The 18,493-nt window shown below is 56.0% G+C and overlaps 4 protein-coding genes across 9 annotated transcripts in view; 3 read left to right on the top strand and 1 right to left on the bottom strand.

Annotated features, from left to right (window-relative positions):
* CACNA2D2 (calcium voltage-gated channel auxiliary subunit alpha2delta 2) overlaps window positions 1-1,938 on the top strand; it is a 137,961-nt gene extending 136,023 nt beyond the window's left edge. For 3 of the 5 annotated variants that reach the window (XM_059937646.1, XM_059937645.1, XM_059937649.1), the window contains exons 33-37: window positions 81-133; window positions 253-308; window positions 443-569; window positions 699-978; window positions 1,098-1,938. In XM_059937646.1, coding sequence (XP_059793629.1) covers window positions 81-133; window positions 253-308; window positions 443-569; window positions 699-978; window positions 1,098-1,238 — 657 coding nt within the window. In that variant the 3' untranslated portion in view covers window positions 1,239-1,938. The remainder of the gene's footprint in view (window positions 1-80; window positions 134-252; window positions 309-442; window positions 570-698; window positions 979-1,097) is intronic. The other 2 variants (XM_059937648.1, XM_059937647.1) reach the window with 1 other exon arrangement.
* Window positions 1,939-5,441: 3,503 nt separating this feature from the next.
* On the top strand, window positions 5,442-10,941 carry TMEM115 (transmembrane protein 115). The gene is made up of 2 exons (XM_059939744.1): window positions 5,442-6,755; window positions 10,152-10,941. Exons 1-2 carry the CDS (start codon window positions 5,905-5,907, stop codon window positions 10,354-10,356), a joined length of 1,056 nt encoding a protein of 351 aa, XP_059795727.1. The 5' UTR covers window positions 5,442-5,904; the 3' UTR covers window positions 10,357-10,941.
* An 811-nt stretch (window positions 10,942-11,752) lies between these two features.
* LOC132375036 (transmembrane reductase CYB561D2) lies at window positions 11,753-14,541 on the bottom strand. Of its 2 annotated transcripts, none has more exons than XM_059939743.1 (4): window positions 14,388-14,541; window positions 13,803-13,951; window positions 13,292-13,329; window positions 11,753-12,597 (listed from the first exon to the last, which is right to left on the bottom strand). In XM_059939743.1, the coding sequence occupies exons 2-4, from the start codon at window positions 13,927-13,929 to the stop codon at window positions 12,094-12,096; spliced, it is 669 nt and encodes a 222-aa protein (XP_059795726.1). In that variant the 5' UTR covers window positions 13,930-13,951; window positions 14,388-14,541; the 3' UTR covers window positions 11,753-12,093. The 2 variants fall into 2 exon arrangements, with proteins under 2 accessions (XP_059795726.1, XP_059795725.1); XM_059939742.1 differs by having other exon boundaries at window positions 14,375-14,539.
* On the top strand, window positions 14,377-17,839 carry NPRL2 (NPR2 like, GATOR1 complex subunit). The gene is made up of 11 exons (XM_059939741.1): window positions 14,377-14,764; window positions 15,244-15,335; window positions 15,437-15,605; window positions 15,760-15,868; window positions 16,242-16,378; window positions 16,470-16,567; window positions 16,687-16,723; window positions 16,842-16,935; window positions 17,011-17,128; window positions 17,394-17,536; window positions 17,623-17,839. Exons 1-11 carry the CDS (start codon window positions 14,687-14,689, stop codon window positions 17,688-17,690), a joined length of 1,143 nt encoding a protein of 380 aa, XP_059795724.1. The 5' UTR covers window positions 14,377-14,686; the 3' UTR covers window positions 17,691-17,839.
* Window positions 17,840-18,493: the final 654 nt, after the last annotated feature.

The raw sequence follows: 18,493 nt of genomic DNA, 5'->3' as shown, positions 1-18,493 counted from the left end.
CCCCACCTCTAACGAGAAAGCTGGGGGTGAACCAGGTCCAGGGACAGCAGTGGGAGCCCATGCCACTCTCTCCACTGCAGCCCACCATTGCAGACTTCCTTAACCTAGCCTGGTGGACCTCTGCTGCGGCTTGGTGAGTCCCCAGGGGAAATGGGAGAGGGAGGGTGCTCCCTGGGCAGGAGGGCTGGAAAGAAATGGGGCATGGTACTGGCCTCTGCTGACCACTCCCACTCGGTGACCCATGCCCTGCAGGTCTTTGTTCCAGCAACTTCTCTATGGTCTCATCTACCACAGCTGGTTCCAGGCAGGTAGGTAGGGCTTTGGAGGTCCCTCCTCAAAGCCCCTCCCCAATCTGAGGCCTACTCCAAAGGGAGGGCGGGGCTTACGGCTGAGCGAGGCTCAGGGTGTAGGGGTGCAGCTGAGGGGCTCTGGACCCTCGCAGACCCCGCAGAGGCCGAGGGGAACCCCGAGGTGCGCGAGAGCAGCTGCGTCATGAAACAGACCCAGTACTACTTCGGTTCGGTGAACGCCTCCTACAACGCTATCATCGACTGCGGAAACTGCTCCAGGTGCGCGCCTGGAGCTGGCCAGAGGGGCGGGGCGGGGCGGGGCGGGGCGGGGCGGGGCGGGGCCGAGGCTGCAGCGGGGCGGGGCGGGGCGGCGAACCTCAGCGCCCCGCCTTTCTGTGCTGCCTTCAGGCTCTTCCACGCGCAGAGACTCACCAACACCAATCTTCTCTTCGTGGTGGCCGAGAAGCCGCTGTGCAGCCAGTGTGAGGCTGGCCGGCTGCTGCAGAAGGAGACACACTGTATCCTTCCCGCGCTGCTCCCCGGCCCCTCCCGCCCAGCGCGTTCCCTCCGTGCCGCCGCCCCCTTGACTCCCCACCCATGCCCAGCGGACGGCCCGGAGCAGTGTGAACTGGTGCAGAGACCGCGATACCGGAGAGGCCCACACATCTGCTTCGACTACAACGCCACGGTGAGGAGCGGGGCGGCGGCCTTGACCTGCAGCTCCCCTGCCCCAGGGCTAGTGCGGCCCTGCGCATCCCCTGCCCGACCAGCCCGGGCAGACCGGCTGCTCCTTGTCTCTTTGCGCAGGAAGATACCTCAGACTGCGGCCGCGGAGCCTCTTTCCCACCGTCGTTGGGCGTCCTGGTGTCCCTGCAGCTGCTGCTCCTCCTGAGCCTGCCTCCCCGGCCGCAGCCTCAAGTCCACGCCCACCCTTCTCGCCGCCTCTGAGTGCCCCCTCCCCCCACCAGGCCTCCCCGCCGCTCCCCTGCTCCCTCGCCCCACACTTCCCGCCTTAGAGCCTCGCGCCCCTCCCACTGAAGGACCTGAGTGCGCCTGGCCCCGAGAATCTGCGCCTTGGAGTGGGGGGGGGGGCGGTCCCGAAGGAGGGCGCCGCAGGTCTTTGGCCCCCAAGCCACGTCTGGCTGCTGAACTGTCAGAGTGTCCCCAGACCCCTCATTCCCACTGGACTCACCCACCCCGGAGGGCTGGGCCAGGGAGGCCACAGTACTGGTGCCAAACCAGGCCTCCACTGCTCGCCCTGCCCCGAGGCTCCCTTTGTGTGGGAGACCTAGGCCTTGCCCCAGCTGGACTCCTCTAACCTGGCCCTTCTGCCCCACCCAGGACTAAATCTGGAAATAATGGAGGAAATTGAGATGGGCAGTTCGAGGCCTGTGCATCCCAGCTTAAGTCCTGGCAGGAGAGAGGTCCTGGGGCAGCCCCCAATGAGCTCCTGCCTCTCTCAGGCCTACAGCCGCCTCTCCCTCCCCAAGCCCGGCAGGTGGCAGGACAGTGACAGTGACACCGGCTAAGACTCAACCCCATACACACCTGGAGCCCTGAGGGCAGAAACTGGACTCGGACATACCCAGGAGGGCACACACACAAACACAGATGTGCACAGACACACACACCCTGGGGTGGGGTGAGGGTGGGGACTCACAAAGCCTTATACGGGGTGAGGGGTTGGTGGGAGGTTGGCATGTGCACACTCCATCTCCTGCTCACCATCAGCCTCTTATCTGACCTGTAACCCAGCTGGTCCCCCATCTCCAAAGCTGAATGTCAAACAGTGCCAAATGCTGGGGCAAAGGGTGAAGACCCCTCTGTCCTGACCTAGCCACCAGTGTCCCCTTAATGTCCCTGACCCTGCCAGGTGCTCATTGTAACCATTTCTCACTAGTGTCAGGCCCCCAGTGGGACCACATGCCACTGCCTGCACCCCTCAGCAGAGGAACTCTCACCAGGCATCACCCTTTGCCTTAGCGGGGGTGACTTGATTACTCCTAGCTGGGTCATCCCACCCCCAATCTGCCCCTTATACACTCAGGCCTGTCTCTTTCCCACTCACACACACACTCCCTGGCCAAACTGCTCCTCCCTGCTGAACACACACTTGCACATACATACACACATATACACACTCTGTGCACACATACAGGCTGGGCCTGGGAACACCTCTTCACACCATTCATTCTGGTCATTTCTCGCAAAGGCATCCCAGCCTGGGGGCCATTGGGGGACTGAGGGCAGGGGGATATGGCCGTAGGGCTCAGATGGACTGGGAGGAGGGGGGGGAGGGTGATGCATTAATTAATGGCTCCGTTAATTAATGTCACGTTGCTTGTCGCTTTCTCAGTGTGTGTGTATGGTCCATGCCCACTGCTGGTGCCAGGGTGGGCACCCATGCTGTACACCCAGCTTAGATGCCAGCCATGTCTTGCGGGGGCGTGTGTGTAACTGTAGTGTAGTCAGGTGCTCAATGGAGAATATAAAAATAAAAAAAGAAACATATACAGATAAATAATATATATTTTAAGTTTAAAAAACAGAAAAGCAGACAAAGCAATCCCCATCAGGTAGTTGTCAAACCCCCAGCTGGGTCTGATCCTTCTCATCACCCACCCGACCTGGCTGTCCCCTCACCTTGGGCTCGGGGGATCTGTGGGGGACTGGGGGGCCATTTCCTTTTATCTGCCCTTTTTTTTTGGTTGTTCTATTTTGTACAGACAAGTCAGAAAAACAACAGCGACAAAAAAGTCAAGAAACTTTGTAAAATATTGTGTGTGTGATTCCTTGTAAGATATTTTCAAATGGTTTATTACAGAAGATCAGTTATTAAATAATGTTCATATTTTCACTTCAAATGGTTCCCATACCCTGTCTCTGCCCTGGAGTGAGGACTGGGTGGCTTGAAGACAGATGGCCATGACCTCAGAGCCCCACTTACCACTTAATTGGGAGTGAAGGCCATAGCAATCCAGGTCTCGGGTGGGTGGAGGGCATGACGCTTCCCAGGCCTCCTAAGTGCTAGATCCTTGACATCCTTTGTCTCATATCATCTTCTCAAAAGCCTCCAGGAAAAGCTATCTTTAAAAAAAAAAAGTCTCCCAGAGGCTCAAGGCCAAGACTGTGGAGGAAAGAAGATGGAGATGAGATGCAGGCTTCTAGCCAATAGGATCAGACCTCCTTGGCCTACGCAGGTCCTCCAGGTGGAGCAAAGAGTGAATACCTGGCCCAAGTCCATGACTTCGTGCTTGAGGGCCAGTGCTGCTGTCCAGAGGAGGCCAAGGTCTGGCCCACCCACAAGCATGATGGCTGCTCCTTCCCAGCCCAGGAGAGGCCTGGTGCTCTCAGTGGCCACTGCTGCTCACACTGGGACACAGCTCTGAGTCCACTTCAGCAAATCTTCTCGGGCCTCCCTCTGGCAAGCCCTACACCCTTGTTCATTTTAATCCCAACTCTCTTAATAGTCAATCCTATTCTGTGTGACCTCCGAGTTTCTTTTCAACGGGAAAGACTTATAACCACCAGTGCAGAGATTTCCCAGTACCACTGACACTTGTTCTCTTAGAGTACACACTCCACACTATGCACTCACCCTGTGCTGAGTCCTCACCACAACATTAGAGTTGGATATTAGTTTATCTCCATACCGCAGATGAGCAAACTGAGACTTAGGAGAAATCCTTTCTCCCAGATGGAAGAAATCAGCAAAGGTTTTGGAAATGAGGTGGCCTGTGGATTGGGGACCTTGGATGCTAAATAAATAAAAGAGGGCATTCCAGGCCTTAGTGAAGACACCTTTTCTCACAGTCTGCAAGGGTTGGCCACAGAGCAAAGCGTAACTAGCAACCCCTGAGGCAGCTCCCATGCTCCGCAACAGCCCCAGAGGTCCTGGGCTAGACCTGCCATGTAAAATACAGAACATCCAATCAAATTTGGAATTTCAGATAATCAATGAATATTCTTTAGTATGTTCCCAACATTGCATGGGACATAACTATGCTAAAAATTGAAGACATGCTTATACTGAAAAAATTATTGTTTAACTGAAATTCCAATTGAGTGCCCTGTATTTTGATTTGTTATATCTGGCAACCTTACCCTGGGGTGGCATCCAGCAGGAACCCAGAGCCCAAAGATAAAGGAAAGCAACACCTTTTGTGATCTGGAAGGCTGTGCACACGTCGGCAGTTGTATTGAGATCAGTGGCGGAAAGGAAGGGATTCTGCACTTTATAAATGTACTTTGTCATACATTTATTTTAATTATATGCACATTTTTTAAAAGTAACTCAATATACAAAAAAACAAAAATCAGTTTTGCACAGGACACAACCTACCTGAAGCCACCGTTGCAGTGAGGTGGAGGCCCAAGGCCAGCCTGACCCAAGTTTGTGGAGAGACCTCTCTTCATCAGGATCAGCGATTGACTGTGGTGAGGAAGAGAGTCACTAAGAGAAGCCCAGTCTCACCCCTTTGGGGGCTGGAGATCCGAGTTCGAGTATGGGCTCCACCTCACTTGTAACAAGGGCAGCCTGGGCAACACACTCACCGAGCACCCAGGGTGGACTGGCATTGTACACGCCAGTCCCCTTGGATCCTCACGGTAGGTCCAGTCATCATCTCCATTTTACTGTCCATGAAACTGAGTTTCAGCAAAGTTCGGGAATTTGGCCATTGTCACACAGCCGCCAAAAGGCAGAGCAAGAATTCCAGCCTGAGTCAGGCACACACCAGACCGCGGAAGTTCCAGGAGTTCGCGCCCCCTGGACCATCCAACATTCTTACCTGCACACCTGCCCACTAGGACACGCCCACTCAGATAAACAGGCACACACTGAGCCAATCCTTCCGGGAAATTCAGCACGCGCGTGGCCTGCAGCTGTGCTGCCGCTGGTACCCGCCGCTCTCCTGAGGTTAGCGATGCCCGCTCACCCTCCCCTACCTCTGGAGAACCGACGGAAACGGTCCTGAGAACTACAACTCCCAAGCACACTCTCCTCTTCCGGCGCACAGCCTCCTGGGACTTGTTGTTCTACCCAGAACCCCGATTTCCGCCGGTCCCGGCTCCGACCGAGGACTACATGTCCCAGCACGCCGCGGAACCTCAAGGCCGACGCTCAGAGGGCATCCTGCCGCCTCCCCGGGCGCGCAGGCGCAGCGCCGCTGTTTGTCGGCGCCTGAGAAGGGAGGAGGTACGGTCGAAGCGGAGGCCGAGGCGGAGCTGACCAGACTTGACTCTGGCCCAGAACCAGCCTCTCCAATCCCGCGTCGACCGTAGGGCCCCAGAGTGGATGGAGAAGATCGAGCCCTGAGATCACCGCCAGTCCGGTCGGCGCGGTGGCCACACAGAGCGGGCAGTCAGGCGTGCCTAAGCTGCCCAGGGCCTTCCCTCAGATCCCGGCGAGGGGCCTAGGCCCCGGCCCCGCGACCAGGCCCGGCTCTGCCCTTTGGGACCGGAGTCGACCCGACCGGAAGTGGAGCTTTCACCGGGGCCATAGGCCAGTGACTAGGTCGGACCCGGGCCTCCCGTCGGGGCCGGACTGGGACGAGGCCCCGGGGAGGCCCCTAGCCCACTAAACCCTTTCCTAAGGCCGACGCCCGCCAGGAAGATGCAGCGCGCCCTGCCGGGCGCCCGCCAACACTTGGGGGCCATCCTGTCCAGCGCCAGCGTGGTGGTAAAGGCTCTGTGCGCTGCGGTACTATTCCTCTACCTGCTGTCCTTCGCCGTGGACACGGGCTGCCTGGCGGTCACCCCAGGCTACCTCTTTCCACCCAACTTCTGGATCTGGACCCTGGCCACCCATGGGCTGATGGAACAGCATGTGTGGGATGTGGCCATCAGCCTAGCCACAGTGGTGGTGGCCGGACGTCTGCTTGAGCCCCTCTGGGGGGCCTTGGAGCTGCTCATCTTCTTCTCAGTGGTAAACGTGTCTGTGGGGCTACTGGGGGCCTTTGCCTACCTCCTCACCTACATGGCTTCCTTCAACTTGGTGTACCTTTTCACTGTCCGCATCCACGGCGCCCTGGGCTTCCTAGGTGGTGTCCTGGTGGCACTCAAGCAAACCATGGGGGACTGTGTGGTCCTGCGAGTGCCCCAGGTGCGTGTCAGTGTGGTGCCCATGCTGCTCTTGGGGCTGCTGCTGCTGCTGCGGCTGGCCACACTGCTCCAGAGTCCAGCGCTGGCCTCCTATGGCTTTGGGCTGATCTCCAGTTGGGTGTATCTTCGCTTCTACCAGCGCCATAGCCGAGGCCGAGGCGACATGGCCGACCACTTTGCCTTTGCCACCTTCTTCCCTGAGATTCTGCAGCCTGTGGTGGGGCTGTTGGCGAACTTGGTGCATGGCCTCCTGGTGAAGGTAAAGATATGCCAGAAGACAGTGAAGCGCTATGATGTGGGTGCCCCATCCTCCATCACCATCAGCCTCCCAGGCACAGACCCTCAAGACGCAGAGCGGAGAAGGTACTGTGGAATCTTCCAAAACCTTGTCGGGCTAGGAGAGTATTATTAATCAAGTCACATTTCATCTGTTGAGGTGCTTGCTGTATGTAGGCTGGCAGCCTACAGTCAGATGTTGGGGCGGATTCAGAAAGAGAGAAAAGCCAGCTTGTGGCCTGGAGCTCAGCATTTAAGTGTCTGGGCTGCAGGAGGTGCTTTCCAAAATTAGGGAGTAAAAGTGGCCTTTCTCAGCACTCAGGCCGCTTAAGTTTCAAGAAATGCCCTGCTTCCTTTTGAGCTGTGTGAGGGGCAGATGGAGAGCCAGGTACACGTAACCCTGGCCTTGTCTCAGAATCTCCAAATCCTAGACACTGGTCCTGTGGGAGCCAGAAACAACCTGCTGGTCCTTCTTCCCCTGTGAGAGAGGAACAGAGAAGGAGACATGGGATCTTTAAGAGATGATCTGGGCCACCCTAGTTTCCAAACGCTGGACTACACCCTCTTCCTGAGCCTTAATTCAGATGTTGTGCTTCTCTGCCGCTTATTTATTGAGGGAAGCCTGGGGTATAACTAGACTTAGACACACCCCCTCACCCCCACCACCCCCCCTCCGCCTACTCTGGCAGGCATGTGTCACCAAACCCAGGGGACAGCCACATGATCCACCGAGGGAGCCTGCTGACCACACCAGGAAGTAGAGACAACCTTTTCATTATCTGTAAACCAAGCCATCTGCACCATCAGGAATCCCAACTGAATTATTCACTGAATGTACCTTGGCCAGGGCAGGACAGATCTTTTTTAATACATCTCTTTCTCTCTCTCCCAGGTCTGTGGACTTACCAGAGTGGTCACAGCTCTGTTTCCAACATTATTCTTTTTTTTTTTTTTTTTTTTAATTTTATTTATTATTTTTGGCTGCGTTGGGTTTTCATTGCTTCGCGCGGGCTTTCTCTAGCTGCGCCGAGCGGGGGCTACTCTTCATTGCAGTGCGCGGGCTTCTCATTGCGGTGGCTTCTCTTGTTGCGGAGCACGGGCTCTAGGCGCACGGGCTTCAGTAGTTGTGGCTCGTGGGCTCTAGAGCGCAGGCTCAGTAGTTGTGGCACACGGGCTTAGTTGCTCCGCGGCATGTGGGATCCTCCCTGGCCAGGGCTCGAACCCGTGTCCCCTGCATTGGCAGGCGGATTCGTAACCACTGCGCCACCAGAAGCCCCCTCAACATTATTCTTGAGTGTTGTTTTTTTTTTTTTTTAATTTTATTTATTTTTTGCTGGGTTGGGTCTTCGTTGTTGTGCGCGGGCTTTCTCTAGTTGCAGAGAGCGGGGGCACTCTTCGTTGCTGTGCGCGGGCTTCTCACTGCGGTGGCTTCTCTTGTTGCAGGGCATGGGCTCTAGGCACGCGGGCTTCAGTAGTTGTGGCTCGCGGGCTGTAGAGCGCAGGCTCAGTGGTTGTGGCTCACGGACTTAGTTGCTCCGCGGCATGTGGGATCTTCCCGGACCTGGGCTTGAACCCATGTCCCCTGCATTGGCAGGCGGATTCTTAACCACTGCGCCATCAGGGAAGCCCTTGAGTGTTTTTTTTTTGATGCAGTTACTTGAGTAGTGAAATTTAGAGCAGGCTCTGTTCATACTTTCTGCATTTGTCAAAGCCTGCTTTTGCTCACCTGTGAAATGAGTTCTTAGCAGGCAGCTTTATGAATTCAGCTGGAGTTGTCCCTGTACTTACTCTCCACTGGGGCTGTGGAGTGTGGGCCACACCCCCTTTCTTGAAGGAGTTTCCAGCTGGGAAAGGCCACAGATTACTATGGTCCAAGGTGGCAGGTGTTGAAAAGTACACACGGCATGCTGCAGAGCTTAATTGTGGGCTCTACAGTTTGTGTCTCTGTGGCTGATGAATCCTAAAGACCGAGGTCTCTATTAACCTTATCCAGTGGAGGAGATGCGGTCAGGAGGGCTAGGCCTGGTAGAAACTGAGCTGTCCTCAGAGCTGTTCAGGTGATCCCAGGCCACAGTGGTGTCCCCTCCCCCCGTGAGAGATCTTGGATTGTTAGGGTTGGCTGAACATTCGAAAAACCTCTGCGCAGCCCCAAGAAAATGGACAGGTGGAAGCAGATTGGGGTGGGGGTGGTGTCAGGAAGTGGGTTCTTGGCATAGTCTTGTGGTTGTTACCTTGCTTGGGGATGGGGGTTACTCCACCAACCAGTTTGACATCTTGCTGCATGCCATTCCCTGACCCAAAGAGCTAGTGATAGTGGGAAGCAGGGGTTCCTATCTTTGACGCTTGTGAGGGAGTGATTAGCATGCCACCATCTCTCTACCTTGGCAGGCTTTAAACAGAATTGACAAGGCAGTCTCCAGAATGGGAGCCTGGGTAGCAGCAGGGAAGGACTCTCCTGTCTGTGCCAACTTGCCATGGTGCCAGGCTGGAGGACAGGGTGGAAGTGTGCTGGGGCTTTCTGTGCCTGAGTTCTCGTTGTCCCTCTTGTCATGTTCCCTGGCATGGTGGAGATTTTGGTTTTCTGCTGGAACATGGAAGGCTATACAGGTCCCCCATGCTGGTGGCACAGAGTTGGAGGCATCAGGGGTCCACAGTGACCACTAGCAGAAGTGTTACCTGGCAGCATGGGCATCCCACCTTGTGGTGGGCAGGGTCCCAAGTGCACGTATATACTTTCTTCTAGCGAACTTTCCCACCTCCCCTCAGAGCGGGGTCTCCAGGGATCTGCCCAGTGGAACCAGTAGGCTCTGGCCTTTGCCCTACCCACATGGATTGTTTCTCCTTCCTCTTCTCCTGCTAGGACGCTGTGTGTTCCTGCTCTAACACAGGTCCTGGTGGGTTTGGAGATTCTTCTCGGAAGGAGAATATTAGAGTCAGTTAGGAGGGGTGAGCTGACCCAGGTTGGCCCTGCTTCCCAGGCTGAGAGCCAAGGCAGGTGCTTGAGTTCCAAACTTCCCCATAGACCCTTGCCAGGAGGCTCAAAATACTCCTAACAAGGAGAGGGGGAGAAGTAATGCCTTGAATGTGATGCCAGTGCCCAGCAGAAACTCACATGTCCAGGGACTTGCCCTTCCACCTGTCTGCCCAGGGACACCAGCTTTGCCCAACCTTAGGCACCATCCTCAGAACCATTCCTGGGGCTGGCCTGGGGGCAGGCTGGCAGGCACCCAGCTGGCCTTCTCAGCCTGGAGGTGCCCCAGCTATGGAAGGAAGGCCCTACAGCCTTTGGGTCCTCATTCTGATGGCAGAGTGTGCCCTAATCCAATCCCTGTGGAGCCCTGGGCCCTGTATAGGGAAGGAGAACCCATAGGGTTCTGAGAGAGGAGTGTGAGCAGTAAGGCATGTCAGTTTCCTGGGGAAAGGGTGCAGGGCATGAGCCAAGTTCAGATCCCGAGTGACCTGTCATCTTTCCCCTGGCCCCAGGCAACTGGCTCTGAAGGCCCTCAACGAGCGGTTGAAGCGAGTGGAGGACCAGTCCGTCTGGCCCAGCATGGAAGACGATGAAGAGGAGGCTGGGGCCAAGGTGGATAGCCCCCTGCCGTCAGACAAGGCCCCCACGCTCCCAGGGAAGGGGCCTGTCCCAGGATCCAGCCTGATCACCTTTGAGGCAGCTCCCCCGAAGCTGTAACTCTAGACCACCTTGAGTGTAGCACCTCTTCTCCCAAGCCCCCCTTGACACACTCTCAGCTACTCCAGGGCACTGACTGCTCTGAGGAGAGGGAAGAAGGCCTGCTGGGGGTTGCCACAGCCTTCTGCTATTTCTCGCCAACACTACCCAGGATTCTTGCTACCTGGTTCCAACTCCAGACAACCACTATGCCACGCATGGGGCCTCTGAAGCACAGCCAGCCCAGGCCATCTGAGGTAAGACTGTACCTCAGCAGGCAGCCACAAGCAAGTGGCTGCAGGGGCACTGGTGCCATGGCTCCTAGGCCAACCCTCACACCTGATACTGGTTGCCGAGAGCCCTGAGCCAAGGCAAGGATTTGCCAAAAACATTCTGGGGGTCCAGCCAGTGCAGGAGCCAGTGCAGGGCTGTACATCCCTGCTCGCCCCCAAAGAGACTACATTCATGTCAAGATGTCTGATTCCCTCTGCTGTGGCCATAGCTGCTTCTGGGCCAGAACAGTCACAGCTCCCAGGTATTTTCTACAGGACCACTTGAGTGGGCAGCCAAGCCCAGCCTCGCAGTATCAATAAAGCAGTTCTTTGAGGTATGGCTCCTGGGCTCTGTTAGACCACCTTGTGCAGCCCCCTCATCATGCTCAACTGAGTTAAGACAGGGACTTAACTCTAGGTTCAAGGGCTCAGTCACCAAGGCTACTCCAGCTGGATAAAAAGCCCATTGCCCTCATCCCCTTCCCCCCATCAGACTCCCCCTTGCCTCACCACTGCATGCCCACTGTCAAGCAGCCTTCCCAGAGCTGTCACCTCAGGCTCTTACTTACTTTCTGCCTCCCTGCACTACCTGGTGAAGGAGGCCCTGCCAGGAGGACCTGATAATTAAGCGCCTCTCTATCATAAGTTGTTCTTATCCATGGCTCACCTCCAAGACAGAGTGCTCAGGGCTTGACACCTAGGGAGGCAGCCCATCCCCAGCTCCCATCCTGTCATTGCCCAGATTTGACCACCACAGTCTAGAAACTCCAACATAGTGAGCAGCTGGGAGACTGAAATACACACAGCTGCACCATTCACAGCTACAGCCCTCAGGCCTGCTAGGGCCCTGGGTGGCATGGGGTGCTTAGCAGCCAGATCCAGGGGGCTAGTCTGCCAAGAGAGCTTTAGCCCCTCAGTGAGCAGCCAGGGACGGGTCCCCATCTTGCCCAGCTGCCCATTTTTTCATGCTGATGGCATTAGCAAGAACTATCCCCAGCTTTGGGCTATTCCTCCCATCCAGTCTTTTCAGTCTTAATTTATTCTTTTCTTTCTTTTTGGCCGCGCCTCACGGCACGTGGGATCAAACCCACACCCCCTGCATTGGAAGTGTGGAGTCTTAACCACCAGACCACCGGGAAAGTCCCTTCAGTCTTTTTTAAAATTTTATTTTAGTTTTTTCTCTTATCTCATTTCTGGACATACCAGCACAAGTTGAGTTGCTGTGGGCAGGGGGCAGTCTTGCAACCCAACTTCATCCAGACACATGATCCATAAACTCCTCTGGGATGGCAGAGAAAGAAGGAAAGGGGAGGTACTCCAGCATGAGGAGCAAGTAATAATGTCACACAAAGGACTCCGGCTACCCCTGACCGCACCATTGCCTGAGGTGTCCCGTGACTGAGTCAGCTGAGAGAGTCCAGGAGGTCTCAGCCCCGGCTACCACACTGAGGGGCAAATCCAGGCTTCCCCTAGTTCTGGGAAGAGCTCACGGCTGGATCCTCTTGCGGTACAGGTAGGCGTTGCTCACCTGGTTCATAATGACCAAGCTGGTAACGACAGGGCATAGCACAGCCAGGTACCAGACCCCACCGGTGACTGTGGCAGTGAACCAGAGTGAGCACATGCCCAACAAGAGGCTGGCACTACCCAGAAGGTAGCCCACCAACCCAGAAGTGGCATGGTACAGCTTGAGCTTGGCCAGGGGCCATCGAGGCAGCAATTTGGGGTAGAGCAGCCCCACCCCACCTGAGCACTGCAGCCCTGCCCACAGCACAGCTAGCAGCCCTGCCCGCCCATGCCACGTGGCCAGGTGGGCTTTGCCAAGCTGTTCCTTGTGAAGGATGACAAGGCCCAGGCCCAGCAGTGCACACAGCAGGGCCAGCAGCTGCAGAACCCAGTGGCAGCGTGCTCGGCCCTTCCGTGAGAGGGAGCGCAGCAGCGAACTCTCAGGAGAGAACACCAGCAGTGCCTCGGTCATCAGGAAAGAGAACTGGGGAGACAGGGATGGGACACTAAATGAGAGTGCTGCCCAGCAGAAGGGAAGAAAGCTTTAGATATAACCTAAGCTGCCAGCTAGTATGGGCAGATTCCGCTTCATTCTCTCCCCACTAACGAGTATCTATTTGGTGGCAAAAGAGTGGAGAACTCCATCTAGGACAGAACATCTGCTCTGAGTAACCAGCAGGAGGTACCTCTCCACACTTCTTCTAGGTGCTATTCTGAAATGTCATCTCTGCTGTGCTACCCAGCAAACACAAGGTTTGAGATGTGGCAGTTATAAATGATTCACAAGCTTTGTTTTTCTGACACAGGACTGGATACAATTTCTTGGCAAGAGTTGGCCACATGGGTGCACTGTTTCAGGAAAATTAGGTGCATCACTATAAATTAAGGTGAAAAGGGACAAAGGTACACCCAAATGCATATTCTAAGCCTCCTGCCTGGAGGTGGATGAAGCCTCATTTTGTGCTTAGACAAACCCATTTGCCCTGCATCTCGAATACTCTAGTTCAAGCGTGGGATATAAACTATAGGCAGGAGTTGGAGCATACAGTTCATCCAACCCCACATCCCATTACTCCAAACAGATATTAAGTGTTCATTAACATTTAGAGGGCGCTAAGACCACCACCCATAGCTATGCTCCCTCCCATCCCTAAGAGCTGGCCAGGCCCACTACTTACAGCCAGAGACATAAGCACGGGGTGCCAGGAGAAGAGACCTGGAATGAGAAGAGGAAGCCTCGTGAAGCTGAAGCAAGAAGAACCCAGCCACGCCAATCCCCACAGGCTGAGGAGTATGAGTAGCTCATTGCCCAAGGAGGTGCTGCCAAAATGCAAGCCCCCTCTTGCTGCAACAAACTGACCCCATACCTATCATCTCTTCCTGGACCCTCCCTGGATCAGAAGCCATGCTTTGCTACTCCTCTGGCAGTCCTCCCTCCTTCCCCCTTCACTTTGCCAGAGGCAGCTAAGTGGAGCACCAAGACAAGAGAAGCCAGGTACTCTATGGGACCTGGCCAAGCTGGCAGAGCCCCAACTCTCATCTATTCCACCCCACTTATTCCTCCAGCATAGCATGTCCCTCAGCCAACGAGGCCTTTCCCAGGAGTCAGACCCAAGGCTTACTATTGCCCCTGCTCCCCAGGAAAAGTGACACTTTCCTTCCCAAAAGTCAACTATGAATTCTACTTACTGGAGCCAGGCCTGGCAAGTACAGCCACAAAGATGGTGAAGCCCAGGGCCACAATGTGGGCAGCAGCCCCAGATGCAGTGCGCAGAGCTCGGTATATGTGCGACTCGGTCTCCACAGAAAGGGCCATGGTCAACCAGGCCGGCTGTAGCCTGAAAGCATAGCAGAGTAAGCAAGGGTCTCTGGTGCCCGCTGTCCACTCCTTTCACTGGAGCAACGGTTGCGGGGCAGGAATGCCACTCTCTTCTAAAAAGTTAAGGTAGGAAGGGACAGTACTAAGGCAGACACCAGGAATAGTCGAGGACTGCTGGCCTGTCAGTGTGTACCCGCATCTGAATTGGCACTGATCACTGGCCCACCTTCCAGGTAAGATGGGTAAGGCCGTGTAATAGACTACAAATCCCAGCGTGCACCACGCCGTCGCCGGGCGGGAGCGCCTGCTGGAAGGGCGTGAAGCACTACGGGAGTTGTAGTTCCCAGTTGCGTCGAAATTACGGCCTGAGTCCCTTTGCGCACAGCCTCCCCACTTGCCGCTGGCATGCTTCCCCTACACGCTAGGGATTTGCCTGCCTCACCCGCAGCGCCGACCTGACGAGGTGGTTCCCTCCCGAGAAAGTGGGTTACTCTGGGCTCTGCCGCGCGCCCTGCCGCTCCGTCGCGGAGCCTCTTAACTTCCGGGTGCGACGCCTACCCATCCGGGACTTCCTGGGACAGTCCCCCGCAGCCACACGGCTGAGTCGCGCTGCACAGGCGCTGTTGAGCAGATGGCCTCACGGGTGTTCAGTGCGCAGGCGTGCTTGACCAGGCAGCCCAAACCTCCGGGCTGTTTCTGACAGGTGCTGCCAGGGACAGTGGCGCCATCTACGAACCCCGGCCCCACTAGCGCCATGGGCAGTAGCTGCCGCATCGAATGCATATTCTTCAGCGAGTTCCACCCCACGCTGGGACCCAAGATCACCTATCAGGTGCCATCCGGGCTCGCGGGGCATGGGAGGCAAGGTAGAGGGACGCTCGGGGGAGTTCAGCCAGCTGCCTGGAAGCGGTGGAACCCCGTGCCCCGTGCTGCACGCAGGCACGCCACCCCTTCATTCGCGGAAAATCGTGAACAAACATTCACATAGGCAGTGACTGTGGGAAATTGGGCTGTGGGGGCCCAAGGGAGGTGCCAGGTTCTACGAGAGGTGTGAGTGGTGATCCACTAGTATCCCTGGATGCATAGGAATTTAGGTGAGGCAGGAGTGTGCCAGGTGGAGGGTACAGCGTATGCAAAAGCCAGGAGGTAGGTGAGAACATAATGTGTGTTTGGAAACACAAAAGAGTAGGCCTGGGTGGATGGGAGAGAGGAGAAACCCTGGAGAAGAGGGATTAGGTCTTGGGGGTCACCCTGTGTATTCCACCTAGTTATAAGGTCCACTAAGGGGATTCTTGTCACTCCCTTCCACAGGTCCCCGAGGACTTCATCTCCCGGGAGCTGTTTGACACTGTCCAGGTGTACATCATCACCAAGCCAGAGCTGCAGAATAAGCTCATCACTGTGTGAGGCCCTAGCTGGGGGGTTGGGAGGGTTCCCAGGAGGAGTGGACAGACTTGGGGGTGAGAGGAGCCTGACTCTGTTCCCATCTGTTCCCCTCGTCCAGCACAGCCATGGAGAAGAAACTGATCGGCTGCCCCGTGTGCATCGAGCACAAGAAGTACAGCCGCAATGCCCTGCTCTTCAACCTAGGCTTCGTGTGTGATGCCCAGGCCAAGACTTGTGCCCTTGAGCCCATCGTCAAAAAGCTGGCTGGCTACCTGACCACACTGGAGGTCTGCAACACGATGTGCTTGGGTGGATGGGCAGGCAGAGTTAAGGAAGGTGTTCGCATGTCTCCAAAGCCCTCCAGACCCGGGAACCTGCCAGGGTAGGATGCCAGCCAAGGGTCCTGGGGTGTGCCCACCATGCTGTCCATGCTCCATCCAGCTAGAGAGCAGCTTCGTGTCCACGGAGGAGAGCAAACAGAAGTTGGTGCCCATCATGACCATCTTGCTGGAGGAGCTAAATGCCTCAGGCCGGTGCACTCTGCCCATCGGTATGGCCCAGCCTCTGCAAGGACAGCAGAGGGGTTGAGGAGGGATGGGAAGGTGGCAGGGGAAGGTGAGCCCAGTCAAGGACAAGACTCGTGAACAAACTGGTGGCCGGTAAATAGCCATGAGCTGGGCTGATGATGTCCAGGGTCCAGTGCGTGATGGGGCTGGAGAGGGGGAGGCCAGTAGAGCTCTCTAGCTCTGCTCCTTGGGCGTGTTCCTTCCCCTGTATGGACCTCAGTCTGTTGCTCCATAAAAGGGGAAGATGGCCCTACCCAGAGTCACTTGCCTGCCTCAAGGGTGGCTGGGAAGACTGGATGGTAATTGATGGCCTCTTGGAAGAGATGGCACTGAGGATATGGGTGGGGTCCCCTGCAGATGAGTCTAACACCATCCACTTGAAGGTGATTGAGCAGCGGCCTGACCCTCCTGTGGCCCAGGAGTATGATGTGCCTGTCTTTACCAAAGACAAGGAGGATTTCTTCAACTCACAGTGGGACCTCACCACACAACAGGTATGCTAGCCCTCCCTGGCTATCATGACCTGCGGCTGGCCATAGCCCTGGCCTCATCCCACCCCTACTGACCCTGCTCTTCCCTGCCCAGATCCTGCCCTACATTGATGGTTTCCGCCACGTCCAGAAGATCTCAGCCGAGGCAGATGTGGAGCTCAACCTGGTGCGCATCGCCATCCAGAACCTGCTGTGAGTGGGGAACAGTGACACTCAGGACAGGGTCGCCAGTCAGGAAGAGCCCAGGGGCCCTGAGTGTGGGAGCTGGGAAGGCATGGCCCTCAGAAGCTGAGCACAGCTATCTCCCCCAGGTACTACGGCGTTGTGACACTGGTGTCCATCCTCCAGGTAGGTGTGTCTGGGGTCTGATTAAATGGAGAATGGATCATGTGGCTGAGCCCAACTGGGGCTGTGTCAGACTTCCAAGCCCCTCACTCAGGCCCCTGTGCCTCCTGCTACCCTCCAGTACTCCAATGTGTACTGCCCGACGCCCAAGGTCCAGGACCTGGTAGATGACAAGTCCCTGCAGGAGGCGTGTCTATCCTACGTGACCAAGCAAGGTATTGGCAGGCTCTGGGGGAGGCCATCTCAGGGAGGGAAGGGCCACCTGGAGAGCTGACTCCTGATGCCTACAGGGCACAAGAGGGCCAGTCTCCGGGATGTGTTCCAGCTGTACTGCAGCCTGAGCCCTGGCACTACTGTGAGAGATCTCATTGGCCGCCACCCCCAACAGCTGCAGCACGTTGATGAACGGTCAGAGGGGGATCCCCTGGGGCATGGAAGGTTTGCCTGAGGGCAGGTACACTCTCTGTGTCTCTCTCGAGCCCTGGGTCAGAGAGAAAGCAGGAGATTGCTAGTGAGCAGAATCATGTGGCACTGCTACTCCAGGAAGGCTTCCTGGAGGTGATGGGTTTGAAGGCCAGTCTGGTCACTGAAACAAAACTGGAGGGGAGACTGGCCTGGCTAGAAGGAGGCCTGGCCAGAGCATCACCCCTTTCTTCCTCGACCCTCACCCCAGGAAGCTGATCCAGTTCGGGCTTATGAAGAACCTCATCCGGCGACTACAGAAGTATCCCGTGCGGGTGTCTCGGGAGGAGCGGAGCCACCCTGCCAGGCTTTACACAGGCTGCCACAGTTACGATGAGATCTGCTGCAAGACAGGTAGAGGCAGGCAGGACCACTGAGGTGGGGTCAGGGCAGGGTGGCCAAGCCAAGGCTTCTGACCTCACCTCCACCACACCACCCAGGCATGAGCTACCAAGAGCTGGATGAACGGCTGGAAAACGACCCCAACATCATCATCTGCTGGAAGTGAGGCTGGTGGGGGCTGGATCAGGCACATAGCTATGGCTATTCTCTCCTCCTAAGCCCTGCCTGGTGCATGAGGACTAGACCTACAAACTAGTTCATACTGTCTCAAGGTTAACCCTCATTTCTATAAATAAAGTCATCCATTTCAACCTACCTTTATTGAATACTGCATCTGAGTCAGCCACCGGAGAGAACTCGCAGTGAAAGAAATAGCCATGGTCCGACGCCCTGGAGCACCATCTGGTGGACAGAACCAACAATGGGCATGTAAAAGTGCCCGCTAATTATAAACTGAAATAAATAGCCAGAAAGAATCAATGGGGAAGCTGAGATGAAAAGTGAGTTGGGATGGGAGCTGAGGCTGCTCTGCATCAGATTCTCAAGGAAGGCCTAGCTGAACTGACTTAAATTGAACTCTGAAGGAGGAAGAGTATTCCAAGCAGAGGTAACAGGTGCAAAAGCCCTGAAGCAAAAGCCACTTTAGGATGTATGAGGAAGCCAAGGGAAGCCCATGGGGCTGGAACATATTGTAGAAGACAAGGGGGAGAGGGGGAAGAAATGAAGTCCTGAGGTAGGAGAGGGGGCAAGAGCCTGACTGTGCAGAGTTGCTGGTAAGCTGCTTTGGACATAGTATTTGAGAGCCAGAGGCAGCCAGATTCACACTTATGTGAGGAAGTAATGTCTCATGTACACCTTTAAAAGACTCCTGGTGGGAATTCCCTGGCGGTCCAATGGTTAGGACTCAGGACTCTCACTGCCGAGGGCCGGGGTTCAATCCCTGGTCGGGGAACTAATATCCTACATGCC

The sequence above is a fragment of the Balaenoptera ricei genome, chromosome 11 (genome assembly GCF_028023285.1).
Source record: "Balaenoptera ricei isolate mBalRic1 chromosome 11, mBalRic1.hap2, whole genome shotgun sequence".
In the NCBI taxonomy this organism is placed as follows: domain Eukaryota; kingdom Metazoa; phylum Chordata; class Mammalia; order Artiodactyla; family Balaenopteridae; genus Balaenoptera; species Balaenoptera ricei.
This window is presented reverse-complemented; position numbering and strand designations above follow the sequence as displayed.